We start from the raw sequence: 26,959 nt of genomic DNA, 5'->3' as shown, positions 1-26,959 counted from the left end.
CATCTGCTTTATTTCAATCATTTTGAATAAAAATTGAATAAAAATTGTACATATTATCCAAAACAGTATATCATACACTAGCGAGAAACTTCATTAAAATTAGTAACACGTTACTTAATTTGATACATACAAATAAAGAATATCAATACAAAATTTTCAGAAACTTAAAAATTTACTTTACTATTGTTAAATCAGTTTTTTTCTTTTTTATAAATGTAATATTACTCCGATTTTAATGAAATTTAGGAAAAAGTATTTATGTTCTGAAAGGATGATTTTGCAGTTGTGTACTTAATATTTTTTTCAAAATAAATATTTAAAAAAGTACATAGTCAACAAGTGATATCCCTGATATCATTTCACTCCGGTCTCACTTACCTGTAATTATAAAATAATTATAAAATAAGCTTAATGTGATTACTATTGGGAAAAAAACAATAGGAAAAAGTGGAACGGTGAAACTTAATGACGCATACAATACCGAAAGATTGCATAAATCTTACATTAAACTTTGTATTATAATATTTCATGGATCTGACAAAATGTTTCTACGCGTTCAATGTTATTGAAACGCGTTGTTATTACAAATATGCAAAACGTTTCAAATTTAAGAGGTAAACTTTGAAAATTATATAAGGACAGCAAAGAGAAATAAAAACAACTTGTAATTATAAAGTTTACAATCTTTTTGCTTCCAAAACCTAAATGCAAAAAGATTGTGAATTCAGGCAATTGCTACGAGCTTTTTTCTCACATCTTTCACGAATATCTTTATTCATTATCAAAATTTATCCATAAATATTTCAAATATCCTACATATTAGATAATTATTTTTATTAAGTTTTTATATAAAAATAGAAACTCTTACATAATGTTCTGTTATCAAATTAACATTATTATTTTAATACAAATTGAACAAGAATGCCTTTTACGGTCGCAGCTAGGACTTCGTGCTTGTATTGTTTGTATGATTTTATATACTTTTCTCAAGTTCAATGAACTGTTCGCCGAATTAATTTTCAGTCATAACACAATTCTAAATTGAACAAGATTAAGTAACATCACGTGTTATTAAATATTAACACCTTTTTCCCCCTAAAAAAACTGTAATCTAATTATTGCGAAAAATATCACCTCAGCCAGAGTTCAAACCTGGAACCTCTCGAATCTCCGGTACGGGTGTCTTAGCCAACTCGATCACTGAAGCTGTGATGATATTTCTCGCAATAATCGACTATGAGTTAGAAAGCTTTCCACGGCAGCGTGACTTTAAAATAATAGAGATATTTTGACCGTTGCTGTATTAATACAAATTGAACAAAAATGCCTTCTATTATTATTTTATTTTATTTGTTGATGTATTCAACAATATTTAATATTAATACACACACGGGCACGCACGCACGCGCGCGCATACATATAATATAAGTATTATATTTGCACCAAATTGCTTGATATGCGCGGTATAAATAAAGGTATTATATGATTTAGTACCTACTAGTACTTAGCTTATCAAAGTACTCACAATTAATGTAAATCGACAAAATATCTTTTCATATAAAATACGACATATAAAACACACAAATCGGTGCCATACTCAACGCACGTTTTGCAATTCTAAGAATTTTGTAATATTTCTGCTACATTGCTTGAACATTTTGACGAAATATTATTATTGTATGTCTCTGAAACTTATCTGCAATATTATATTGCAATTTGAAATGTTACTAGAAGCTTTAGTACTTTGTAGGGAAATACAATAGAATCTTTTTATAATTCACAGCTTTATAATTACAACCAAATAGTCAATTTCTAAATCAGCACATTTCAACCCACATGACGTTGTCTCTATGACAACCGCAGTACAATGCGCAATCGTTCACTCGAACTCGTATCTTCAGCGCTCATAGCATTGCCGACATATATACAAATTTTCATGCAATAAAAGGGTCGATTGTGTATCACATAGATAAATTAAATAAAAATTACAAAAATAATCAAATTCATTAAATTTTTACAAATAAAATTATAAATATTCTAGTAAATGTATTTATTTATGTGTGTGTAATTTTCACCAAATTGTATAATATACGATTTCACGGATATTGTTACTTATTGTTAGATCTGAATCTGACTTTCTTTTCAAATATTTTATAATATGTTTGACTTAACAAAGCTATTGTTGTTATACATGGAGAAAAAAGTTTGTTAAACTTAAAGGAGTATATGTACGAGGTGTGTTCAAAAAGTATCGCGAATTTTGTGCTTTTTCAAAAATTATTTATTTATTCATGAATATCTATTTTGTCCCCTTCAAAGTAATCCCCATGAGATATTATACACTTGTGCCAACGGTTTTTCCAATCTTCGAAGCACTTCAAAAAATCATTTTTTTTTATCTTGTTCAGCTCCTCCTTCGATGCCGTCTTTATCTCGTCAAGCGTAGCGTAACGTCGTCCTTTCATGGGCCTCTTCAGTTTAGGGAACAAGAAAAAGTCACAGGGGGCCAGATCTGGGGAATACGGTGGCTGCGGCATCATTAGTGTGTTGTTTTTGGCCAAAAAGTCGCGCACAAGCAACGATGTGTGAGCAGGGGCGTTATCGTGGTGCAAAAGCCAATTTTTGTTCTTCCACAAATCCGGGCGTTTCTGGCGGATTGCTTCGCGCAAATTGCGCATAACTTGCAGGTAATATTCCTTATTGACCGTTCTACCCTGTGGCAAGAACTCATGATGCACCACGCCCCTGCAATCGAAGAAAACTGTCAGCAAAACTTTCACATTCGACCGAACTTGGCGCGCTTTTTTCGGTCTTGGTTCGTGCGGCAGCTTCCATTGAGATGATTGAGCTTTGGTTTCCACGTCATAACCATAAACCCACGATTCGTCACCAGTTATGACCCTCTGGAGCAAATTTGGGTCGTCGCGGACAGAGTCCAACATCTCATTAGCAATGTTCATGCGATGCTGTTTTTGGTCGCAATTGAGCAATTTTGGTACGAATTTCGCGGCGACCCGTCTCATGCCCAAATCATTGATAAAAATCGAATGGCACGAGCCAATCGATATGTTTAGGTCCTCAGCAACTTCTCTAACGGTGATTCGACGATTGGCCAATACCATTTTCTCCACTTCATTAATTTTTTCGTCTGTTGTTGAAGTGCTCGGGCGTCCGGCACGCTCTTCGTCGTTCACATCTTCTCGGCCTTCTGAGAACATTTTGTACCACCGATAAACGTTGCTTCGGTCCAAGGTAGCTTCTCCGTATGCCACAGTCAACATTCGGAATGCATCCGCGCACTTAATTTCGTTTTTCACACAAAATTTGATACAGGTTCTTTGATCCATTTTTTTGAATAGGTAAAAATCGAAGACGATCCAAAACACGTGCAAGCAAAGCAGCTGTCAACAATTAAGTGAACATTCAAAATGGCCGAGCTTGTCGGCATAAGTGAGAGACATGAGTACCAACATAACGCCACAAAAAGATCGAAATTCGAATATACGTAACCCGCGAAAATTCAAAATTCGCGATACTTTTTGAACACACCTCGTATATATAAATATATTTGAATTATTTTTCTAAAGTAAAAGAAATATTTATTGGGGATTAAAGAAAAAAAATTATTTAGAATCTGCTTTATTGTACATATAAAACAAAATTAAAAAAAAAAATTTTTTTTTTTTATTTTTTTTACGTCCCTCGAAAAACTTTAAACGCGTTTTTTTTAAACACAGTTTTTCAAATTTGCAACGTCATTCTTACAATTTTTATCCGATTGACTTGAAATGTTACCACAATCTTTTTGTCTATATTCTATAAGACATTACGTAAGCTTTTTGCGGAATGTTAACAATTTTTTCTGTAATCAGCATTTCTTTAAATTTCTTTTTGGGTCGAAAATGCATTTTTTCTTATAATTAGCTGCTTTTTCGTCAAAAATTAATATTTTCAAAAATGCCTACAAATTTTTTTAGTTTTTAATACATAGATAATGTAAATTTTTGTTTTATTCTAATCTAAATTAATTATATTTTTGAAAAAGACGATTCCGTAAGTGCGTCAGTACACCGCCATTTTGTGCATTAAAAAACTTAAAAAATTATTTTTTAGTTATTAATTATATGTACAATAAAGTCTTTTAAGTTTTTTTTTAATAAAGTAATGTATTTACTGACCATAAATTTCCGAACTTAGATATCATTTTAGAGTCTCAGGGATAGCGTTACTTCTTAACACTTTGTGTTAAATTTTTATTCTGTTCTTTACATACGTTTCATGGCCATATAAATTTTAACAATCATCGCTGAAAAACTGTGTTACAGTTATGCTGTGACTATGTAGTAAAACGTTTGAGCCTTAATTTCGATTTCGAACAATATACTATGTACATTACTTGAATAGATCACTCTATATTATTATAAATAACTGAAAATCATTATAATTTTATTAACTTATATTAATTTCTCATTATTATTCTTTCCTTGATTTATACGTTATATACTTCAATATATTTAGACAGTAACTTTATTGATGCATTTGAGTGTCTAACGCTTCAGATATCTATACTATTCTAGATCATTAATTTGTGGTTTTACCATAGGGGAGACCGGGGTAATTCAGGAGACAGAACAATTTGAAAAATGGAAATATCTTTTTATGAGTATATATTAAAAATTTACTTTAAATACTGTAATGTCGTCCTAATGTAACGATGCTATTGATAACGTTTAGTTGGTAACGGCGTCATATTAAAGTCGTAGTAGTAAAAAATGTGTTTTGCGACAGTCAAAGTAATTTCTGATAGTCAACGTTTCTTCGAAATTTAAGTAAGATAAATAAGATTCTTTTTGAAAACTTTAAATGTGTCGTGTCCAGTCAAATGTATTTGAAATATTTTGTGTTTACTTTTTACTGTGTAATGTCTATTTTTTTCAATCATACGCAATAATGCGCACAGTTAATGTCTGCACTATTCGAAACACCAAATGTCAAATCGTTGTTTCGACAATTTTTTTCTTTCATATTTGCGTTCTATGTAGCAAATACATAATTTAATACTCAACAGATGTAACACAAAATACAAATAGTTCCTGACTTGTTCCGAAAATGCTAAAGCAATAAAATTCTTTATTGCGCGTTTGTATTTTTTTATTGTGCGAGTATGTAACATTTCTTCATAATACTATATATATATATATATATATATATATATATATATATATATATATATATATCCTTTTCTAAATGAAATAAAATCTTAACAAGATTTAGATTTTTTACATCTTTTTATCTTAAAACATAAAATTCAGAATATTTTCAGTCTAGCTTCGAATTACCCCGGGCTCGGGACTATTCGAAATATTTGACATTGATCAACATTTTTATATGTACTTCAAAGCAAATACATTTTCGTGTTCTACGTATCTATAATGGCATAGTAAAGGGAAAGGTTCAACATTTCAAACCATCCAATTTTTTTTTTAATAAACATAGGATTCAGGAGCTGCAAAAGAAGAGAAAAGTCTTCCGAATTGCCCCGGTCTCCCCTATAACAGACCCGTATTCGACAAGAGTAAAACATTAGAATAAAACAATACATTTCAGTTACTCTTAAACTCTATTTTGAAAATTTACCCTTTCAAAATATCAGATTACAGTGAAAAACTCTCAGAATATTATATTTGCCTTTCATTCTATTTTGTTATTATTTATTAATTATGAGAAATATAATTGTTCATCTAACGACAGTAATGCGTATTGCATTCGTGAATGAAGCATAGAACATCACCTTCAAAGTGTTTTTAAAACATTGCTGAATTAATATGAAATCAATAAATTACAAAAGGCTAATGAGAGTACTACGCGGTTATTTTTGCGCAAAAATTATTTTTTTTTGTATTTTATTGTATTTAATCTCGAGAGTCTTTACTATTTTGTTGTTAATATGAAATCTTTGCAATGTCTCTATAACATTGCACTGCAATATACAATGTTGCAACGTAGCAGCAATGTTGCCGGAAGTTTCTGTATAGTGGGATAAAATTAAGAGTTTTTATCAATTAAATAACATCATATATTATTATATGCGATATTCGTTCTCTAACAAAACATTTCTTTCCCCTCTGTCACTATTTTGAAAAATTATATTATTATTTCTTTCAAATTTATATAACAATCAAGTGTGTTTGTTCACAAAAACTGTATTTTTATAAAAATACGCAAAATTTTTTTTTAAACAAAAATGTATAAATAATATAATTCAAAATGTATTATAGCAGTAACAAATATATAGATATAAAATAAAGACAGTAATATATTTAAGACTGGATTAATGGATTATGATAAATATTATTGCACTAAGTTCCTTTCCTGGATTTTATGTATGCTGAAGAGAATAAATTACTATAATTAGTATTATTACACATACACACATATATTGACCATAATGCATTATTCTTTTATTTCTCACGCACTAAGCACTCGCCAATAGCGGATACATTAATTTCTAAAGCACACACATACAAACACACATGTACGTATAAGTAACGAATTTGCACAGATGAAATTTTATATATATTTTTATAATAATGATTTGAATAAAACTGCAATGTGTATAACATAATTAAAATCAAAAGAGGCCGATAACATAGTAAAAGCTTAGTGCTCAAATAATATTCTTTATGTGCATTTCCTACTTTTCACACTGACACACACACACACACACATGCACACGCGCGTGCGCGCGCGCACGTATGCACACACGCACACACACACACACACACACACACAGAGAACAAACTACTTTTGCCATTATTTTTAGTCTTGAAACGCAGTTCTTAAATTGAACAAGAATAGTAAGATCAATAATATTAAGTCGATAATCAATTTAATAAAATTGCTACTACAAGTACTTCTAAGATTTACTTCCCCGAAAAATTGTAAAAAATTTGTTGTAAAGATATTACGTAATCAGGATTTAAACCTAGATTTTCCTATATGCAATATACGAGGTGTGTTCAAAAAGTATCGCGAATTTTGTGTTTTTTCAAAAATTATTTATTTATTCATGAATAAATAAATAATTTTTGAATTCTATTTTGTCCCCTTCAAAGTAATCCCCATGAGATATTATACACTTGTGCCAACGGTTTTTCCAATCTTCGAAGCACTTCAAAAAATCATTTTTTTTTATCTTGTTCAGCTCCTCCTTCGATGCCGTCTTTATCTCGTCAAGCGTAACGTCGTCCTTTCATGGGCCTCTTCAGTTTAGGGAACAAGAAAAAGTCACAGGGGGCCAGATCTGGGGAATACGGTGGCTGCGGCATCATTAGTGTGTTGTTTTTGGCCAAAAAGTAAAGCAATTTACTTAAAAGTAAAAGCAATTTTGGTACGAATTTCGCGGCGACCCGTCTCATGCCCAAATCATTGATAAAAATCGAATGGCACGAGCCAATCGATATGTTTAGGTCCTCAGCAACTTCTCTAACGGTGATTCGACGATTGGCCAATACCATTTTCTCCACTTCATTAATTTTTTCGTCTGTTGTTGAAGTGCTCGGGCGTCCGGCACGCTCTTCGTCGTTCACATCTTCTCGGCCTTCTGAGAACATTTTGTACCACCGATAAACGTTGCTTCGGTCCAAGGTAGCTTCTCCGTATGCCACAGTCAACATTCGGAATGCATCCGCGCACTTAATTTCGTTTTTCACACAAAATTTGATACAGGTTCTTTGATCCATTTTTTTGAATAGGTAAAAATCGAAGACGATCCAAAACACGTGCAAGCAAAGCAGCTGTCAACAATTAAGTGAACATTCAAAATGGCCGAGCTTGTCGGCATAAGTGAGAGACATGAGTACCAACATAACGCCACAAAAAGATCGAAATTCGAATATACGTAACCCGCGAAAATTCAAAATTCGCGATACTTTTTGAACACACCTCGTACACTACTCAAAAGAAAATAGGGAACACTTTCCAGACACCAAAAATTAGGCTATTTTCAAATGACTGTAACTCGGTGAAAAATCATCGTAGATAAAAAATAAAAAAAGCATTTTGAAGCTTGAAGATCCAACTTTAACGCTCTATCAGCAGATTTTCAAAATTCTTTTAACTTCCTTGTCTTATGCAGTAAAAAAGCACACCCTGTTTTGTTCCTTAAAATTTCGTATTTTTGACACTTTGCAGCTCGACCAACAAATTTTTTTCGAACAATTCAAGTAAAGCTTCATAAACTACAACATTTTGCCTACAAAATGCTTTTTTTTAAATTTCTCTACGATTTTTTTTGACCGAGTTACGCTACTTTGAAGCTAAACCTGCATTTTTTACAAATGATATCCGTACTCCGTGAAAAATCATCGTAGACAAAAAATCAAAAAACCATTTTAAAGCTCGAAGTTCCAGCTTTAACATGCTGTTAATGGTTTTCAAAAATTTTCTCAATTTCTTAGTAGTATGCCCCAAAAAAGATACACTGTTTTTTCCTTAAAATAACGTATTTTTAACAGCCTATAGCTCAATAAAAAAATTTTTCTCGTCAAATCCAATGCAAGTGCCATAAAGTATGACATTTTCTCTACAAAATGCTTTTTTTAAAGTTTTCTCTACTTTTTTTTTTGACCGAGTTACAAGACTTTGAAGATATACATTTTTTACAGTACATTTTTCCGAAAAATGACGTCTACCGCCGACATTAGCATTACCCAATGTGCACCACGTGGAGGTTGTCGGTCGGATTTTTGCACATCGTGTGTGTGTGTGTGTGTGAGAGTGTGTGTGTGTGTGTGTGTGTGTGTGTGTGTGTGTGTGTGTGTGTGTGTGTGTGTGTGTGTGTGTGTGTATGTATGTATCACAGCAGAGATAAGGACCCCGCAGTTCGTCACTTCTGCAGTATTTAATGACTCCAAACCCTCTCTGCTGTGTGTGTATGCGCTCGCGCGCATGAGAGTTCAATAGTGTGTATTTCCTCCTCTCTGATCAATTACTGCTTGCAAGCGTTCTCGCATATTTATACATCTTGCAATACGATCTTGCGGAATGTTGTGCCAAATTTCCGTTAAAATTTCTCCCAATTCTTCTAAATTTCGCGGCTGTTCCTCGCGACGCCTTAATCGTCGTTCCATTTCATCCCAAATGTGCTCGATTGGATTTAAGTCCGGGCTATTGGCGGGATGATTTAACAGTCTAATTGCGTGTCGTTGAAAAAAACGTCGCGTTATATTCGCCGTATGAGGTCGAGCGTTGTCCTGCATAAAAATAAAGTTCCGACAGGTTCGATTTAATAGCAAAACGTGTGGTCGTAGAATATCGTTGATATAACGAACACCCGTCATTGCCGGAGGTGGCAGGATCACTAGATCACTTCGTCTTGTAAGTGATATACACCCCCACACCATCACGGAACCGCCGTTGTAGGATCGTATTGGCATAACGCAACGTCGATCATAGCGTTCATTTCGTCGATGCCAAGTACGTATACGAGCATCATTGCCATAAAGGCAAAAACGTGATTCGTCGGAGAAATATACATTTCTCCAATCCCTAGCGGTCCAATTTATGTGATCGCGCGCAAATTGATAACGTACTTGGCGATGTACGAGTGTGAGTCTTGGTACTTGTGCACGAACACGAGAACGAAGACCGGCTTCTCTCAAACGGTTGCGAATTGTTTGTTCGCACACATGGCGCAAATGAATGTCATTACGAATGTTTCTTGCGGTAATTATTCGTCTTTCTAATTCATAACGAACAATCGCTCGATCTTGTCTATTTGTCGTTAATCGAGAACGATCACTACCTTCACGTCTCGTGTAATTTCCCGTGTCTTGATATCGTAACCAAACTCTACTCACTACGGACACAGATGCACCAATATCTTGCGCCACATAACGCATACTAAAACCTTGTTGCAAAAGTGCAATTATGCGTGCAACTTCTACGGCCGATAAATGTCTACGCGGCATTTTGAAAATTCCGTGTCGCTTATCACACTGCGAGAATCGCCGACGTACTAAACAAAATTTTATTGTATTGAGCATGCAATGTTTACATATGGTCATCTTTGTCTAAAAAGAGATTTTTTTTAGACTAAGACGACTATATGTTTACAGTTCACAGGATTGGAGAAATGTATATTTCTCCGACGAATCATGTTTTTGCCTTTATGGCAATGATGCTCGTATACGTACTTGGCATCGACGAAATGAACGCTATGATCGACGTTGCGTTATGCCAATACGATCCTACAACGGCGGTTCCGTGATGGTGTGGGGGTGTATATCACTTACAAGACGAAGTGATCTAGTGATCCTGCCACCTCCGGCAATGACGGGTGTTCGTTATATCAACGATATTCTACGACCACACGTTTTGCTATTAAATCGAACCTGTCGGAACTTTATTTTTATGCAGGACAACGCTCGACCTCATACGGCGAATATAACGCGACGTTTTTTTCAACGACACGCAATTAGACTGTTAAATCATCCCGCCAATAGCCCGGACTTAAATCCAATCGAGCACATTTGGGATGAAATGGAACGACGATTAAGGCGTCGCGAGGAACAGCCGCGAAATTTAGAAGAATTGGGAGAAATTTTAACGGAAATTTGGCACAACATTCCGCAAGATCGTATTGCAAGATGTATAAATATGCGAGAACGCTTGCAAGCAGTAATTGATCAGAGAGGAGGAAATACACACTATTGAACTCTCATGCGCGCGAGCGCATACACACACAGCAGAGAGGGTTTGGAGTCATTAAATACTGCAGAAGTGACGAACTGCGGGGTCCTTATCTCTGCTGTGATACATACATACACACACACACACACACACACACACACACACACACACACACACACACACACACTCTCACACACACACACACGATGTGCAAAAATCCGACCGACAACCTCCACGTGGTGCAAATTGGGTAATGCTAATGTCGGCGGTAGACGTCATTTTTCGGAAAAATGTACTGTAAAAAATGTATATCTTCAAAGTCTTGTAACTCGGTCAAAAAAAATCGTAGAGAAAACTTTAAAAAAAGCATTTTGTAGAGAAAATGTCATACTTTATGGCACTTGCATTGGATTTGTCGAGAAAAATTTTTTTATTGAGCTACAGGCTGTTAAAAATACGTTATTTTAAGGAAAAAACAGTGTATCTTTTTTGGGGCATAGTACTAAGAAATTGAGAAAATTTTTGAAAACCATTAACAGCATGTTAAAGCTGGAACTTCGAGCTTTAAAATGGTTTTTTGATTTTTTGTCTACGATGATTTTTCACGGAGTACGGATATCATTTGTAAAAAATGCAGGTTTAGCTTCAAAGTAGCGTAACTCGGTCAAAAAAAATCGTAGAGAAATTTTAAAAAAAGCATTTTGTAGGCAAAATGTTGTAGTTTATGAAGCTTTACTTGAATTGTTCGAAAAAAATTTGTTGGTCGAGCTGCAAAGTGTCAAAAATACGAAATTTTAAGGAACAAAACAGGGTGTGCTTTTTTACTGCATAAGACAAGGAAGTTAAAAGAATTTTGAAAATCTGCTGATAGAGCGTTAAAGTTGGATCTTCAAGCTTCAAAATGCTTTTTTTATTTTTTATCTACGATGATTTTTCACCGAGTTACAGTCATTTGAAAATAGCCTAATTTTTGGTGTCTGGAAAGTGTTCCCTATTTTCTTTTGAGTAGTGTATAATATGAAGAATGTACGCATTTTTTGTCTCATATACCCTTATTCTGCTAATAAAGATAGAATGTAATATAAAACATAAACAAACAGAGCGACCGGACCCAAAATTCTATCTGTGTAAGTTCGTTGCTTATTAATTATCGAAAATCTATTTCCGTCCCAATCAAAGGGTACATATACCAGAAAACTGAAAGAAAACAAGTTTTACACACTTAAAAAACGTATAAAACTAAGGTTGGATAGTAGTACGTTACATGTAATATCATTATTGTTATCATTACTTTTCTCGATAAAGATCGTTTTGTTCTGTAGCTATAATGTCATATATTTTTACAATAACGAATTTGGTCGTTACTTTTATCGTCACTTTAATTCTTTGTTATCTCTATATTTATTTAAATGTAATTATAAGTTTTATTTGTTTACATACTTTATAATATATTTTAAATATTTAAAAATATTTTGCACTTTATATTTAGATTCCATTAATCGTTGTTAGTATTGAAAGTTTGTAATATTATAAAAGAAACCGGGGCTATTCGTAAGACCTTTTTTCTTTTGCGTCTCCTGAGTTCTATATTTATTTAAAAAAAAAACATGAGACGGTTTGAAAGGTTCAATCTTCCCCTTCATAATACCAGTATAAATAGAACATGGAAATGTACTTGCTTTGAAGTACATATAAAAATGTCGACCAATGCCAAATATTTCTAATAATCCAAGCCCGAGGTAATTCGAAAATAGTTCAAAAATATTCTGAAATTTGTGTTTTAAAATACAAAATGTAAAACAGCTGTTGTGAAGACTTTCTTTTATTAAAAAAAGGATATATAGTGTTATAAAGAAATGTTATATACAATAACAAAAAAACAAACACACAATAGAGAAATTTATTGCTTTAACGTTTTCGAAACAAGTCAGAGACTATTCGTATTTTGTGTAATTACATTTGTTATGTACTAAATTGTGTATTTTGGTACATAGAACGCGAATATGAAAGAAACACAATTGTCCAAACGACGATTCGACGTTTAGTTTTCTGAATAGCCCCGACGTCAACTGTGCGCATTATTACGTATGATCTACAAAAATAGAAATCACACAGCAAAAAGTAAACAAGAAATGTTTCAAATACATTCAACTGGATACGATACATTCAAAATTTTCAAAAAGAATCTTATATATCTTACTTAAATTTTGAAGAAATGCTAGCTATCAGAAATTACTTTGACTGTCGCAAAACACATTTTTCACTATTACGACTTCAATATGACGCCATTGTCAACAAAACGGTTTGTTAGCAACATTGTTATATTAGAACGTGTTTACAGTATTTAAAATAAATTTTTAATATGTATAGTCGTGAGCTAAAAGGTTGCAACACATTTTCTTCGATGGTTTTTGGAATGTAAACTTGCTCATCGATAGGCGAACGTAATTGGTTGGATCCACAGGTAAGAACCAATGACGTTCGCCGTTCGATGAGCAAGTCTACATTTCAAAAACGATCGAAGAAAATGTGTTGCAACCTTTTAGCTCACGACTGTACCCATAAAAAAAATTTCCATTTTTTGAATTATCCCGTCTGCTAAATTGCCTCGATCTCCCCTACATATGTAACGTGAAATAAATTTTCTGTATAATTTACTATCCGTTGCCAGTATTTATTATACGGGCATTCTTAGCAACAATATTAATTTCATTTAAAAAATAAAAAATGCATTTGTAAAATTTGCGTTTATAAATTACAATCTAAATTTTTATAAAAATAAGTATAAAAAATAATGATATTAATATCAAGAATTAGAAGAATTATTAAGTAAGTATAATATAAGGAAAAAGTTGCTATATACAAACTAGTTTGGAATTATAAGTTTTAAAATCAATTATTATTTATTATTGATTAAAATATAATGTAATTTTAAAATATAATCTTACTTCTTAGCATTATAAAGGTAACAAAAGAGTTAAAGTTTGTTGAAAAAAGTAAAAAATTCTACGTAATGATAACAATAATATAAATGTTACTTTTTAAAATTAATAACGGATAAGAAGAATACATTATTTTTGTAAAATAACATTCCCATCCTTGTATAAAGCCTATTTGGTATTTTGATTCTTATTCGTGGAATCATTTTTAATAATAAATAACGCAAAACATTAATTGTAATTTTGTTTCAGTATATCTCCGGAATGGCAACGGGGGGGCAAGCAAGTAACGTAAGCTACAGCAGCGTTAGTCAGAGCAGCGACGGCGGCATATGCGCGACCGGAAGTGGTCTTCCCAGCACCGGTATGTGACGGCACACACCGGCCCGAGCAGGGCCACGTCGAGAACGAGCGATTCGATTCCGTGATGCATGAATAGAAGTATAATTCGAACAAAGAGGAAAAACTGAAAGAATTGTTCTGCTACTTAAACCCATTAGTGTCAGTCAACAACCTTGCTTTAAGAGGCCGCAAGAACTAATCACAGTTGAATGTGAGAACAATTGACTATAGTTGGTCAATTTCTTACGGTCTTATGGCTTACGGCCTTTTAAAGCAAGATTGTGGACTAATATTTAGGTTTGAAAAGTATCAAGAAAAGTTTCCAATAAAGTGCTCCATGATACTCCAAGATTTATCATCACGAAATGCTCCTGCGGCCGAAAAGAAAAATTGTAAGCGACGCAAGCGATGAATTGACGAATATCACCAAATATCTAGAAAGCATGTACTTAACAAGAATTTGTAACAGCTTTCATATTGCCACAATTAAAATAAATTATTGGACTTTCACTCACATAATCGCATAACAAGCATTTAATGCCTGTGAACACACGCATATGTATTCTTCTCAGTTTAACTACTCTACCTGCCCACGAAAGATGATGCGGTCATTATCAAACATCTATTATATATACAGGTGTCCCAGACCATTCATACACCTCTTTTAAAATAAAGAAAAATAATTTTTATTAAAAAATCTGAAAAATTTTGATAAGTAATCGAATACGCTATACAAATACTATTTTCAACTTACAGTTCCGACCGATAATGAACTATCCATACAAGATATTGAATTTTTTTAATGTACTTTATATTACAGAGATTTGGATTATACACAAAAAAAGTAACTTTTGTCTCAAAATTTCTTTTTAAAATTTGTGGAAATTTCTTCATTAAAATTAAAATAATCTTAAAAATAAATGTGATGAAAAAATAAATAAAAAGTTAGTGGAGGTATTTTTAGAAAAAATGTTTCAAACAAAAGTTTCTTATATTTTTATATTCAAATCTGCAATAAAAAATACTTCTCTTTACTTAAAAAAAAGTGTGCAAGTAATCTGGGATACTACATATATAAGTGTGTGCGTGTGTGCGTGTGTGCGTGTATGCCTGTGTGCGTGCGCGCGAGCGTGCGTGCGTGCGTGCGTGCGTGCGTGCGTGCGTGCGTGCGTGCGTGCGTGCGTGCGTGCGTGCGTGCGTGCGTGCGTGCGTGCGTGTGTGTGTGTGTGTGTGTGTGTGTGTGTGTGTGTGTGTGTGTGTGTGTGTGCGCGCGCCAAGCAACGCTGTTACTTTCGGTGCGAGATTGGCGGGATCGATAGCTCGGATGTGCTCGCCGGATGCCAGGGTCTTAAAAATGATAATTTCGTAATTTTAGTGTAAAATATAAAATGTAAATATATTTGCTAAATATACTCATGTATAAAATAAACAACCAAAGCGTTCGTAAATAGACGGAAATGTAAATAATTGCGCGAACTTGCATCAATAAGTAATCCAAAAATAAACGGACTTGTACAACAGGCCTAAATAACGGCGCGGGTTTGCGGTAATGCTTTAATTAACAATTCTGACCAAAAATAAATAGATTGCATAAATGATTTATTACTATACGGACAAGAAAAAAACCTTAAAGGTTAAACGGACGGACTCGTATAACTCAATATACGCGCGAAGTAAGCGATCGAAATTGCCGTGAAGTGGCAAACTCAAGAAACGGTTAAACGGGCCGTGATTGGCCTGCGCGATGGCCGGTCGCGATCGCGGAATCGATAGAGACCCTATAAAGAGAGAATCGTCAACTCGTCACGTGATTGCTCCTGAACTCTGATTGGTTGGGGTAAGTTCGCAACATGTGCGCTCCATAAATTCGCACTATAACCCTTGGATAGCTTGGCTGTCAGGCAGCTATCAGAATATGTGGTACGTAATTATGTACGTTAATATACATGAATAAACTTCAATTTAAGAAAGATAGACGCTTTATATTTAAAAATGAGCAAGTACAAAAGTTACAAATAATTAGTTGTTTCATTAATATAATTTTTATTGTAGATTTTTAGATTTTGCAATGCCAAGCATTTGCTATGCATTAAAATGTTATAATAAATCGTGTCAAGGCTATGCATTGGCACGATTTCCGAAAGAAGAGAAATACAAAAAGCATGGTTAGATGCTTTAGGCGAGAATGCTGCTTTGAAGGGTTCCGTGGAAAATCTTAGATTGTGCGAAGTGAGTGTTCATCGTAAAAATACTATGTAGGATACAAATAAAAAATGGTTTAAAAAGTATTTTTTTATTTACTGCTATCCCTGTTTCAGGTACACTTTGAACCATCGGATATAGTTGTAGTGGGTCTCCGAAAAGAAATAAGGAAGGACGCAATTCCATCACGTTTTTGTCGCTGTATCTTTGAGAATTACAAGTCGCAAACAAGAAAGCGAACGAAAGAGAATGCATATGTGCCTAATATTAAAAAAACAAAATGGGATATAAAGAGTTTAAATGATACTCAATGTATAGAGCATTTGTTTAGTAACAGGTTTGCAGAAAATCGTCTTCCTTTAAAACATATTTTGTCAAATTTAGAGCATTCTTACAGTCAGATTCAAAATTTAAAAACTAAGAAGCAAAAACATGATTTATAATTTTCAGAATTTCAAAATTCTGGTGAAAATTATAATAGCCAAGCTGTACAGACTTTATGCAAACTGTTAAGACTACAGTTAAAAAAAATTATCTTCAAGTTAACACATTTATGCAGTTCAATAGTTTTTCAAGAAATACTGCTTGTGAAATAGTTTATGAAAATTGCACAACAAATGTTGAAAAGTCTATTTATTTATTAGAGTACAGTCGAAACGTGTAGTTAGCACAAAGAACATTGAAGTAAAGATAAAACGGATGCAAAAGAAACAGTTATTATATAGACAACACGGCACAAGCTTTCTTCCGTAAGCGTCCAGAAGTAAGAGAGAGTAAGCAACGTTTTTGGCGCGCGACAGAGTCCCAAAAAGTCAAGCGTTCATAAAGTACACGCAACCTCTCCGCGTTGTCAACTGCACACATTCATGGAAACGTCTTGAACACGTATAGTTCCAACCCCCTTGTTTATGACGTCATCTTCAAAATTTCCAGATATTCTAAAATCTTTGTCCATGTTAAACCCTTCGTTAACAAGTCTGCTACCTGCTTATTTGATGGTACGTAGGTGACATCTACGTTCCCTGCTTCTTGCTCTTGTCTAATCCGATGAAAACGTATTTCAATATGTTTAGTCTTTCTGTGGAATTCAGGGTTCTTTGACATAGCTATTGCCATTTGATTATCTACCCCCAATTCAGTCTTTCCTGATTGCTTCAGACAAAAAGATTCCAACAGTGACCATAGAAGTTCCTTTAGAGCTTCCGGACATGTACTCCGCCTCTGATGACGAAAATGCTGTAACTCGTTGCAGATTTGATGATCAGGATATTGGTGCGTTGTGTAACATAAACACATATCCAGATGTTGACCTCCTTGCCACTAGATCTCTTGCATATTCGGAATCACAGTATCCAACTAATTTATCTTCTGTCTTTCTTTTGTAGCACAAAGAAAAACCAATTGTTCCCTTGAGATATTTCATTACATGTTTGATTGCTCTCCAGTATACTTCCGGGTTATTCGGAGGTCGATTATCGAGAATCTTGCAAGAGTATTCACAGCGTAAAATATGTCTGATCTCGATATCAACGCAATATAGTTTAAGCTTCCCACTGCTTCTCAATAAGGAAATTTTTTTCCAATGATATCCTCTTCATTCTTTTGTTCCATTAATTTGACAGAACTATCCATCGGTGACGTTACTGGTTTACAATCTTGCATCCCAAACCGGCATACAGTTTGAAATATGTATCCTTGCTGATTAACGTAAATAACCTTCATTTCTCAATCACGTTTGATCTCCATACCAACATAGCATGATGGTTCGTGACAAGTAATTTCAAATCTTCTTCTAAGTGAAGAAATAAAATCCTTCAGCAATTTATTGTTTTTACAAACTATGAATCCATCATCAACGTATAAACATAAAATCATCCAGTTATCTGTATTAGCGTCCTTAGTGAAAATACATGGATCCGCATTGGATTATATCAGGCCATGTTCCATTACAAAATCGTTGAAAAAGATATTCCAATTCCTAGATGCTTGTTTGAATCCGTAGATACCCTTCTGTAGGAGACAAACACGATGAGTTCCATTATTGTACCCTTCAAGTTGTTCCATATATATCCTTTCTTCAAGTGGACCATTAAAAAAAGCCGTCTTTATATCAAACTGCATCATTTCCATATCGTATTTAGCAGCTATTGCCAGAACAATTCTCACTGATTCATATCTAACTACAAGTGAGAATGTTTCAAAATAGTCTACTCCTTTAGTTTGATTGAAACCTCGAGCCACAAGTCTCGCTTTATATCGTTCAATTGTTCCATCTGCTTTTAACTTGGATTTAAAAACCCATCTGCACGAGATTGTAGATCGATCCTTTGACAATTCTACTAGCTTCCATACTTGATTTTTGGTTAATGACATCATTTCTTCATCCATTGCTTTCTTCCAAAGGTGTGCATCTTCCCTAGAAATTGCATCTTCATATGATGTTGGATCCATCGACAGTTTCATTGCAGCTATGCATGCTAATTTGTTTGATCTACTTTTTAGTTTTCTATCAGTTGAGGAAACTGGCTTCTGAAAATTTTTTGAGCCAACTGGTTATCCTCTTTTTCTCATTTTCAGCAAATCTTCATTTGTATCATCTAACGCTTCTTCATAATCGTCACTTGAACTTACTTCCTCCTTATATAACTTATCTATTGTTTCTTCAGAATCATCCTTCTCTTCTTTCTCGTCACTTCCTGAACTTGAGGGTTCAATAGGCGGTTCTTCAAAGTCTTCTACTTGCTTGTCGAACGGTAAAGGAAATAATACTTGATTATTTTCATCTGATAAATTTTGAATTATAACATCAAAAACTCTTTCCACATCTTTCTTTGTTGGATCAAAAACTTGATAAATTTTATCAGTTAATTGATCATATCCAACAAACACAATCTTTCTTGACTTTGGATCCATTTTTTGTCTCATTGTGTTAGGAACACGTACAAAAGCTTTTGCACCAAAAATTCAAAGATGAGAGACGTTTGGTTTCTTACCATACCATTCATAATATGGTGTTGTATTCATGATTCCTCGATTTGGAATTCGATTTCTAAGATAAGTTGCCGTACCAATGGCTGCCGTCCAGAGAAGGTGACGATCCGTTCTTGACAAATCTGTATTAAATAGCAAAGATCGAGTAGTATCACACAAGGTCCTATTTTCTCGTTCTGCCATTCCATTACATTGTTTGACATTAGGTGGTGATAATTTGTGAATAATGTTTCTGGACTTTAGAACTTTTTTTACATTTTCATTTACATATTCCGATCCATTGTTCGTTCTTAAAGAAATTGCCTTTCTTCCTGTTTCTCTTTCCGCATCAATAAAAAACTGCTTCAATATGTTTGATACTTCATCTTTCGTTTTTAAAAAGAAAACTCTCCGATAGCCAGATGCTTCATCTTTCATTGTTAGAAAGTATTTGCATTTATTCCACGACATTATCCCTATATGGCAGACATCGGAATGAAAACGTTCACCAGGCAAACAATTTCGTTTTTAAATTACAAATATGTTATTGGATCAATAGTGTAACAACACAATAATAGTAAGAAGGCCTTTTTCAGTCGTAGCTAGGTTTTAGTGCTTATATTTATTTATGTGATTTTATATACTTCTCCGAATTCAAACCAGAATGTGCGCCAAATTAATTTTCGGTCATAACACAACATGTCAAATAAGAATTAGTAATATCACTATTTATATAAAATTAATTAATTTAATATAATACTTGATGCTGATTTGCATCTATATACCCATTTCCCCCTAAAAAAACTGTAAGAAATTTATTGCGAAAAATAACACCCCATCCAGGGTTCAAACCTGGCACCTCCGGAATCTCCGGTCCCGGTGTTTTACCACCTCGATCAAATTTCGTTTTTCTTTAGTATGATGTTGATTAATTGTTTGCTTACCAAAATGACATGAGTCGCAATCATCTCGCTTTGTGAAAATTACCTCAAGACCATCTGTCAAATTATTCTTGAACATTGCTCGTATCGTTTTGTCACTCACGTGTCCTAGTCGTTAATGCCATAATCCTACTGATTGTGCTACTTTTGTATGAAACGATGGTGATTTGTCTCGAATGTAGGGGACGTACTTTTTTCCTCCTAGAATTGTTTCTCATCCATCTTTTAATTGCAATCCCATTTCCGTGGGATTTCCGATAAAAACTATATCCTTTTGTCATTTCCATAAATGTTGTCGAAAATAACGATTCACTGCTCATATCTTCTGCATAATGTACGTTTTCCCATATTCGTTTAATCCATGTCTTACCATCAACTGACTTTTCAATAGTGATATTACATATATGGGTTGCTTGTAGAGTTTTACCATTTGCGACACTTAATACTAATGGTGTATTCAATTTACGTAGCAACAAAAATCATTCTATGTTTCTTGTTAAATGTATACTTGCTCCTAAGTCTGCAATAATTTTATTATCATCGTTTACCTTGAAGACTGATGACGGTGAAAGACCAACTTCATTTTGTTGACTCTTTGATTCCTTCTTTTCTTCAGACGATTCCTGTTTTTCCACTTTTGACCAACAGTCCTTCTTCATGTGACCGATCTTACCACTTTTATGGCATTTACCTGGAAATCTCTTGTTTGCTGTTTTCTTTGATTAACTGTTGACTTTGGTCAGATTTTGAATGCTTCATGTGACGTATCATCTGAACGTTCAGTAATACTTCTCTCTGCATTTATAAGTTTCTCTAGAAAAGATTCCAAAGATGTATCTTCTGATAAAAGTGACCAGCTTGTGACAAAGTTATCAAATTCTTTCAGTAGACATCCAAGAATTTTTGCCATTAACAATTTTTCATTAAAATTTCTACCAAAATCTTTTGACTCTAACGCTTCGATTCGACGAATGATTACTTTAAACCCGGTTACGAATTTACCAACCGTAGTATCTGACTTCCATGAGTAGACAAAGAATTCACGCAACAATTTTAACAAAACATTTAATGTTTTTGGCTCATAGACGGCTTTGATTCTCTTCAAAATATTTTCTGAAGATTCGCAATCACATACCTGGTCAAAGGTCGTATCATCTAACGTTGACCGAATAATCGAACGCGCTTTACTGTCTTAGGCTTTCCAATCCTCTATTTTTTTATTATTTTTAACAATGCCTGCTTCACTTACTTCTTGCGGTTAATCCACATTACCACTGGCGATTTCCCATATCCGATGACTTTCGAGAGCGTCTCGAATCTCAATCTTCCAGCGGCTGTACGTTGTCTTCGAAAGTTTTGTCTCTCGAATATCTTGACTAAAGATTTCATCAGCCATCGTTCCTTTTTGTGATCTCTATTGCTAGAGAACTGATATCTTCTTAGCAACACACAACTTTTTGTCCGTTGTCTTTCCTAACCTCAAAATAACCACGTATCGATTCGACGTGCATTAAGTCTCATAATCTGTTGAACAGTCTATTTATTTATTAGAGTACAGTCGAAACGTGTAGTTAACACAAAGAACATTGAAGTAAAGATAAAACGGATGCAAAAGAAACAGTTATTATACAGACAACACGGCACAAGCTTTCTTCCGTAAACGTCCAGAAGTAAGAGAGAGTAAGCAACGTTTTTGACGCGCGACAGAGTCCCAAAAAGTCAAGCGTTCATAAAGTACAACCTCTCCGCGTTGCCAACTGCACACATTCATGGAAACGTCTTGAACACGTATAGTTCCAACAACAAAAATTATAAGATTATCCAAAAAACAAGTATGTATTATGAAACATGAAAGAAATTGTTCATTTGCTGCAGCTCCATTATCAATTGAAGAAATTAAAATTTCTACTAGATTATGTGTACCATCAACAAATAAAATGGAAATAAATTCTACAGATAACTGTCTACAACATGACATTAACATGAACATAATAGAATCTTTAACAAAAAAAAGTGATTGGTCAATACCTCAAAAAAATCACAAAGTAATAAAAATAAAATGCAAAGAAAACACTGAGAAAATAAAATACCTGAATGCAAAGAAAAAGTAAAAACTTAAATTATTGAACGCAAGAACTGAAGAAAATCTCTGAGGAAAACGTTGATTTAAAAAAGCAAATTAAGATTCTAAGTAATAGTCTGCAAGAAACTCAAATTTTTTTATCTGATGATCAAATACTAGTTCTAAAGACAGGCACTTCTAGAGGTATTAAATGGTCAGAAGATATCATTCTTAAAGGTTTGAGCTTGCGATTTACTTATGGAACTAGAGGATACAATTATCTTCGAAAAACAATGGCACCGCTTTATTCTGTACAAACACTACAAAGAATTATCGAACATATAAAATTTGATTCAGGACTTTTGGATAATGTTTTTACGTTTGCAAGAAATGATAGGTAATATGAATGAAAGCGACAAAAGATGTGTTCTTATCTTTAACGAAATGAGTATTAAACAAAGAATAGATTTTCATCCTAACACTGGCGCTTATATTGGTTACGTATCACTTCCTGGAGTACCCAAGCAGCTAGCATCAAAAGCTTTAGTTTTTCTTCTCGTAGGCATCCGAAAACAATACAAACAAGTTGTTGCCTATCATTTTACAACAGGTAAAGCATATCATAAGGACGTTGTGGAAGTAATTATGAAAATATTAGAAAAATGCGAGCAAATTGGATTTAAAGTTCTTGCTTTAGTCTGCGATATAGGAAATAGAGGATTATTGGCGCATCTTGGCTTTTCTCACAAAAAGAACTTGATGATTTATTCACGAACACATCCTTTTAATCTAAATAGGCTGCTATATGCTATGTCTGATTTCATTCATGTTTACAAAAACTTGAAAGAAATATTTATGAAGATTAAAATAATACTTCTTCCTGATGATATAGTAATTACTGAAAAACTTGTATCTAATATTGTAGATTTTGGACATGTAGAGTGGCTTGAAGATTATCAATGCAATATGGACCTGAAATTTGTCTCTTTCCTTAAAAAAAACAACCTTGAAGTTATCTCATTTTTTTTTAAATAAAGGTTTCTTCTACTGCAAATGTCATTAACCCTCATACCTCTGGAGCTTTATTACACTTAAGTCAATTGAGAAATAATCCTTCGATGCAAACTACGGCATGGTTTATACGTCTTCTGAGGCAATGGTTTAAGATTATGACGTCACGAAACTTTACTTATGCGTTTAGTTTTTATAATATGGAATCTTATAATAAGGTTGTGTCTGTTATTTGTCTTGTTAGTAATATTATGAAGCGTGGTAATTTTGGAAATGATTGGAAAGTTGCTCAAACTCATGCAGTTATATGTTGTAAAGTTGCTTTAGAATTGCACAATTATTTATTGGTAAATAAAGGTTTCAAATTTGTATGCATGGGTAGATTTTTGCAAGATAGTATTGAAAATGAATTTTCAAATATTCGTATTCAAAAACCAAAACCATCTGCACGAGACTTTAAATTTAGATTAAAGGAACTGTGTTTAGCAGGATGCCATCAGAAAATTGATAGTGCCAGTTATGATTTCGATGACTCTTCTTATACATTCATTTATAAAAAAACAAAAAGAAAATACAAATCCGTCTTTAATTGAATCAAGTATAATATTTCCACATTTAAATGATTGTAGACAAATAATAGGTAAAGAGCAAGAAAAAATTTTATACAAGATATGCGGACACGTGGTCTACATAATAAAAACGCGCATAAAATGTATTGATTGCTACTCAAAACTTTTGCATGTAGATGTTCCGCATCCAAGGGCAGGCTTTACTTTAGTGTCAGAATTCACAAATGATGCACTTGTTAAAGTATCAGATGAAGTGTATCAATTATTCAGAAGTGTTGAAGTCATTTCATAAGTTATAAAGCATCAGCTGAAAACCATCAAATCGCAAATCGTAAATCATGTAGACACGTTTTATCGCATCTCACTCTTTCTACTTATCATGATATTCGGCCAGTTGTTCCAAAAAAATTTATAGGAATGAGATTAAACCAACTGTCTGCAAATTTAAGTTTGATTCGATCAGATCAAAGTATGTCGTCTGCTTTTGGAAGTAAAAGTATGGGATCCAGATTACTGGCGGATAATTTCAATCCAAGTAATACCAAGATTAAAGGTAATAGCAATAAAAATTAATAAGGCAATATTTAATAATTTTTATTGCTTGGTATTATTTTCCATTTTTTATTTTTTTGATATACTTTTTTTATACTTCCTGATGCACATACTTGCATACATTTTAAAATATTGTAATGAAATATCGTACTGAATGCTAATAAGTTTGTTGATAATTGTAAAGTTTAATTGTTTTATTTTTAATTAAATTTTTGTATTATATATTTAGTTTAATTAAATTGGCAATTAGAAATGTATGAAATATTTTATTTTTTATTTATTGCAAGTTGTTCATTGTCATACAAAAATTATTTTTTTTATTTAGATACTTTTGTTAAAGTAGACCTTAAACAATTACTTTTTATTTTCTGTAATGTTGAACATTCTGCAATATAATATTGTGATGTAATATTGTGAAATGTGCAATAATTTATTATACAGTATGTAATAAATAACATAAATATACCATGATACAAATTTTATTTTATTATCCCTTATTGATATCTTAATATATATTCAATATATCACTAATAGAGTATACATAAAAGGTTACAATTAAAAAAATATAAAAAATATATACACAAGAAGGTATATTTAAAAAAAAGATTTTTAAAAATTAAATTTGTTTTGTAAAATTAGTTCCATAACATTTATGACATTCTTCAATACTTCATTTTCCTTTGTCAGTTTTCGCACAGTTCTTTTAACAGAGTTAACATCTGAAGACACACAGATGTTTTTAGAATTTGACATATTGCAATTTTTCTTTGAAATATCTATATTTATTTTATTAATTGATAACGGAAGCCTAGTAAATGGACAATTGAATTGATAATTCATAACACGCATTTGCTTCTTAGATAACTTTTCCTTGGTATGCTTGATTTTTGAAAAAGACACGCTTTTTTCAGAGATACGAAAATGCTTACATGTATCAATTGCTTGATAAATATGATTATTTAGTTTGGTTTTAATATTACGCACATGTGTTTTCTCTTTCGTTCGTTTTCTTGTTTGCGACTTGTAATTCTCAAAGAAACAGCGACAAAAACGTGATAAAATTGCGTTTTTTTTTTTATTTCTTTCCGGCTACCCACTACAAATATATCCGATGGTTCAAAGTGTACCTGAAACAGGAATAGCAATAAATAAAAAAATACTTTTAAAACCATTTTTTATTTGTATCCTACATAGTATTCTTACGATAAACACTCACTTCGTACAATCTAAGATTTTCCACGGAACGCTTCGACAAAGCAGCATTCTCGCCTAAAGTATCTAACCATGCTTTTTTATATTCTTCTTCTTTCGGAAATCGTGCCAATGCATAGCCTTGACACGATTTATTATAACATCTAGATGCACAGCAAATGCTTGGCATTGCAAAATCTAAAAATCTACAATAAAAATTATATTAATGAAACAATTAAGTATCTGTAATTTTTGCACTACTTATTTTTAAATATAAATCGTCTATCTTTCTTAAATTTGAGCTTATAATATTCATGTATATTAACGTAGCCGTGAGCTAAAAGGTTGCAACACATTTTCTTCGATGGAATGTAGACTTGTTCATCGAACGGCGAACATAATTGGGTCTTACCTATGGATCCAACCAATTACGTTTGCCGATCGATAAGCAAGTCTACATTCCAAAATCCATCGAAGAAAATGTGTTGCAACCTTTTAGCTCACGACTGTACATAATCACGTATCACGTATCCTGACAGCTGTCTGACAGTCAAGCCATCCAAGCATAGGGTTATAGTGCGAATTCATGGAGCGCAGATGTGCAAACTTACCCCAACCAATTAGAGTTTAGGAGCAATCACGTGACGAGTTGGAGAATCTCTCTTTATAGGGTCTCTAGAAATCGACGGCGCGCGGCGCAGAGGACGGTTACGCGAGAGTAATCGGCGGTAGAGACCCAAGTGATCTTACTCCGCGAGGTGTGGACACCCCGTGGAGTTTGGTTTACTAAGAAGTCGTACACGCACGCACGCACGCACGCACACGCACGCACACGCACGCACACGCACGCACACGCACGCACACGCACGCACAAACGCAAACACATATTTATATAGGTATATATACAGGGATATATATCCTAATACAAAAATTGTAATATAAATGTGAGGCTATAGTAGATAGTTATTAAATGTGAGGTTATAATAGATAGTTATTAAATTACAAAAGTCTATATGAATTTTGACTCAAAAGCAGCAGTATGTAATCCCGAGGGTTTTTAGCATGCTGCAATCAAATTCGTAGTCCAAATTGGTCCATCACGTCAGGTTACCGAGATATTTAAATCTTAAAGATCTAAAAAGGCCCATTTTGGATATTTTGAGGTAAGAATATTTCATAAACTTGATGTAATGAAGAAATGTTAGTTACAGATTCGAATTCATTATGAAAATATTTACGTAATTCAGACTTTGTAGGCCTATGTATTATTAATGATTGAAGTTCGAGAATTGTAAAGCTAACATTTCGTATAATTAGACATAATGTTATAACAAGTGTTAAAAGTGGTACCACAAATCGGGCCCTTCAACAAATGAGATTTTCATATAAAAATGTAATATTATTCTTACTAAGAAATTATTTGTTACTATGTAACATGTATAAATTGTCAAAATAAGTTTATAATTATGTCTATTTGAGTATATTATT

General features: G+C 33.3%; 3 protein-coding genes across 6 annotated transcripts in view; 1 reads left to right on the top strand and 2 right to left on the bottom strand.

The window, feature by feature from the left end:
- The window catches only part of LOC105205353 (dopamine receptor 2), an 80,437-nt gene extending 65,945 nt beyond the window's left edge, over nucleotides 1-14,492 (top strand). For all 3 annotated transcript variants that reach the window (XR_005576466.1, XM_039458293.1, XM_039458294.1), the window contains one exon: nucleotides 13,884-14,492. Coding sequence is in view for 2 of the 3 variants with exons in the window: in XM_039458293.1 (XP_039314227.1) it covers nucleotides 13,884-14,003 (120 nt within the window). In the remaining variant the exon portion in view is untranslated. The remainder of the gene's footprint in view (nucleotides 1-13,883) is intronic.
- A 4,236-nt stretch (nucleotides 14,493-18,728) lies between these two features.
- Nucleotides 18,729-19,100, bottom strand: LOC120359770. The gene has a single exon (XM_039458757.1). The coding sequence runs from the start codon at nucleotides 19,098-19,100 to the stop codon at nucleotides 18,729-18,731; it is 372 nt and encodes a 123-aa protein (XP_039314691.1).
- A 5,644-nt stretch (nucleotides 19,101-24,744) lies between these two features.
- LOC113005708 lies at nucleotides 24,745-26,247 on the bottom strand. Of its 2 annotated transcripts, none has more exons than XM_026141557.2 (3): nucleotides 25,884-26,247; nucleotides 25,497-25,677; nucleotides 24,745-25,407 (listed from the first exon to the last, which is right to left on the bottom strand). In XM_026141557.2, exons 2-3 carry the CDS (start codon nucleotides 25,659-25,661, stop codon nucleotides 25,240-25,242), a joined length of 333 nt encoding a protein of 110 aa, XP_025997342.1. In that variant the 5' UTR covers nucleotides 25,662-25,677; nucleotides 25,884-26,247; the 3' UTR covers nucleotides 24,745-25,239. The 2 variants fall into 2 exon arrangements, with proteins under 2 accessions (XP_025997342.1, XP_039314933.1); XM_039458999.1 differs by having other exon boundaries at nucleotides 25,964-26,247.
- Between the last annotated feature and the right edge of the window lie 712 nt (nucleotides 26,248-26,959).

This window comes from Solenopsis invicta, chromosome 16 (assembly GCF_016802725.1).
Source record: "Solenopsis invicta isolate M01_SB chromosome 16, UNIL_Sinv_3.0, whole genome shotgun sequence".
Taxonomy (NCBI): domain Eukaryota; kingdom Metazoa; phylum Arthropoda; class Insecta; order Hymenoptera; family Formicidae; genus Solenopsis; species Solenopsis invicta.
Note: the sequence above shows the minus strand (reverse complement) of the source record. Positions and strands in the feature narration are given on the sequence as shown.

Excerpts from the sequence above, each read along its gene's own strand:
- LOC120359770 (XM_039458757.1), bottom strand. The coding sequence starts at position 19,100 with ATGAGACAAAAAATGGATCCAAAGTCAAGAAAGATTGTGTTTGTTGGA.
- LOC113005708 (XM_026141557.2), bottom strand. The coding sequence starts at position 25,661 with ATGCCAAGCATTTGCTGTGCATCTAGATGTTATAATAAATCGTGTCAA. Across the intron at positions 25,408-25,496 it reads AAAATCTTAGATTGTACGAA|GTACACTTTGAACCATCGGA; the intron begins GTGAGTGTTTAT and ends TTCCTGTTTCAG.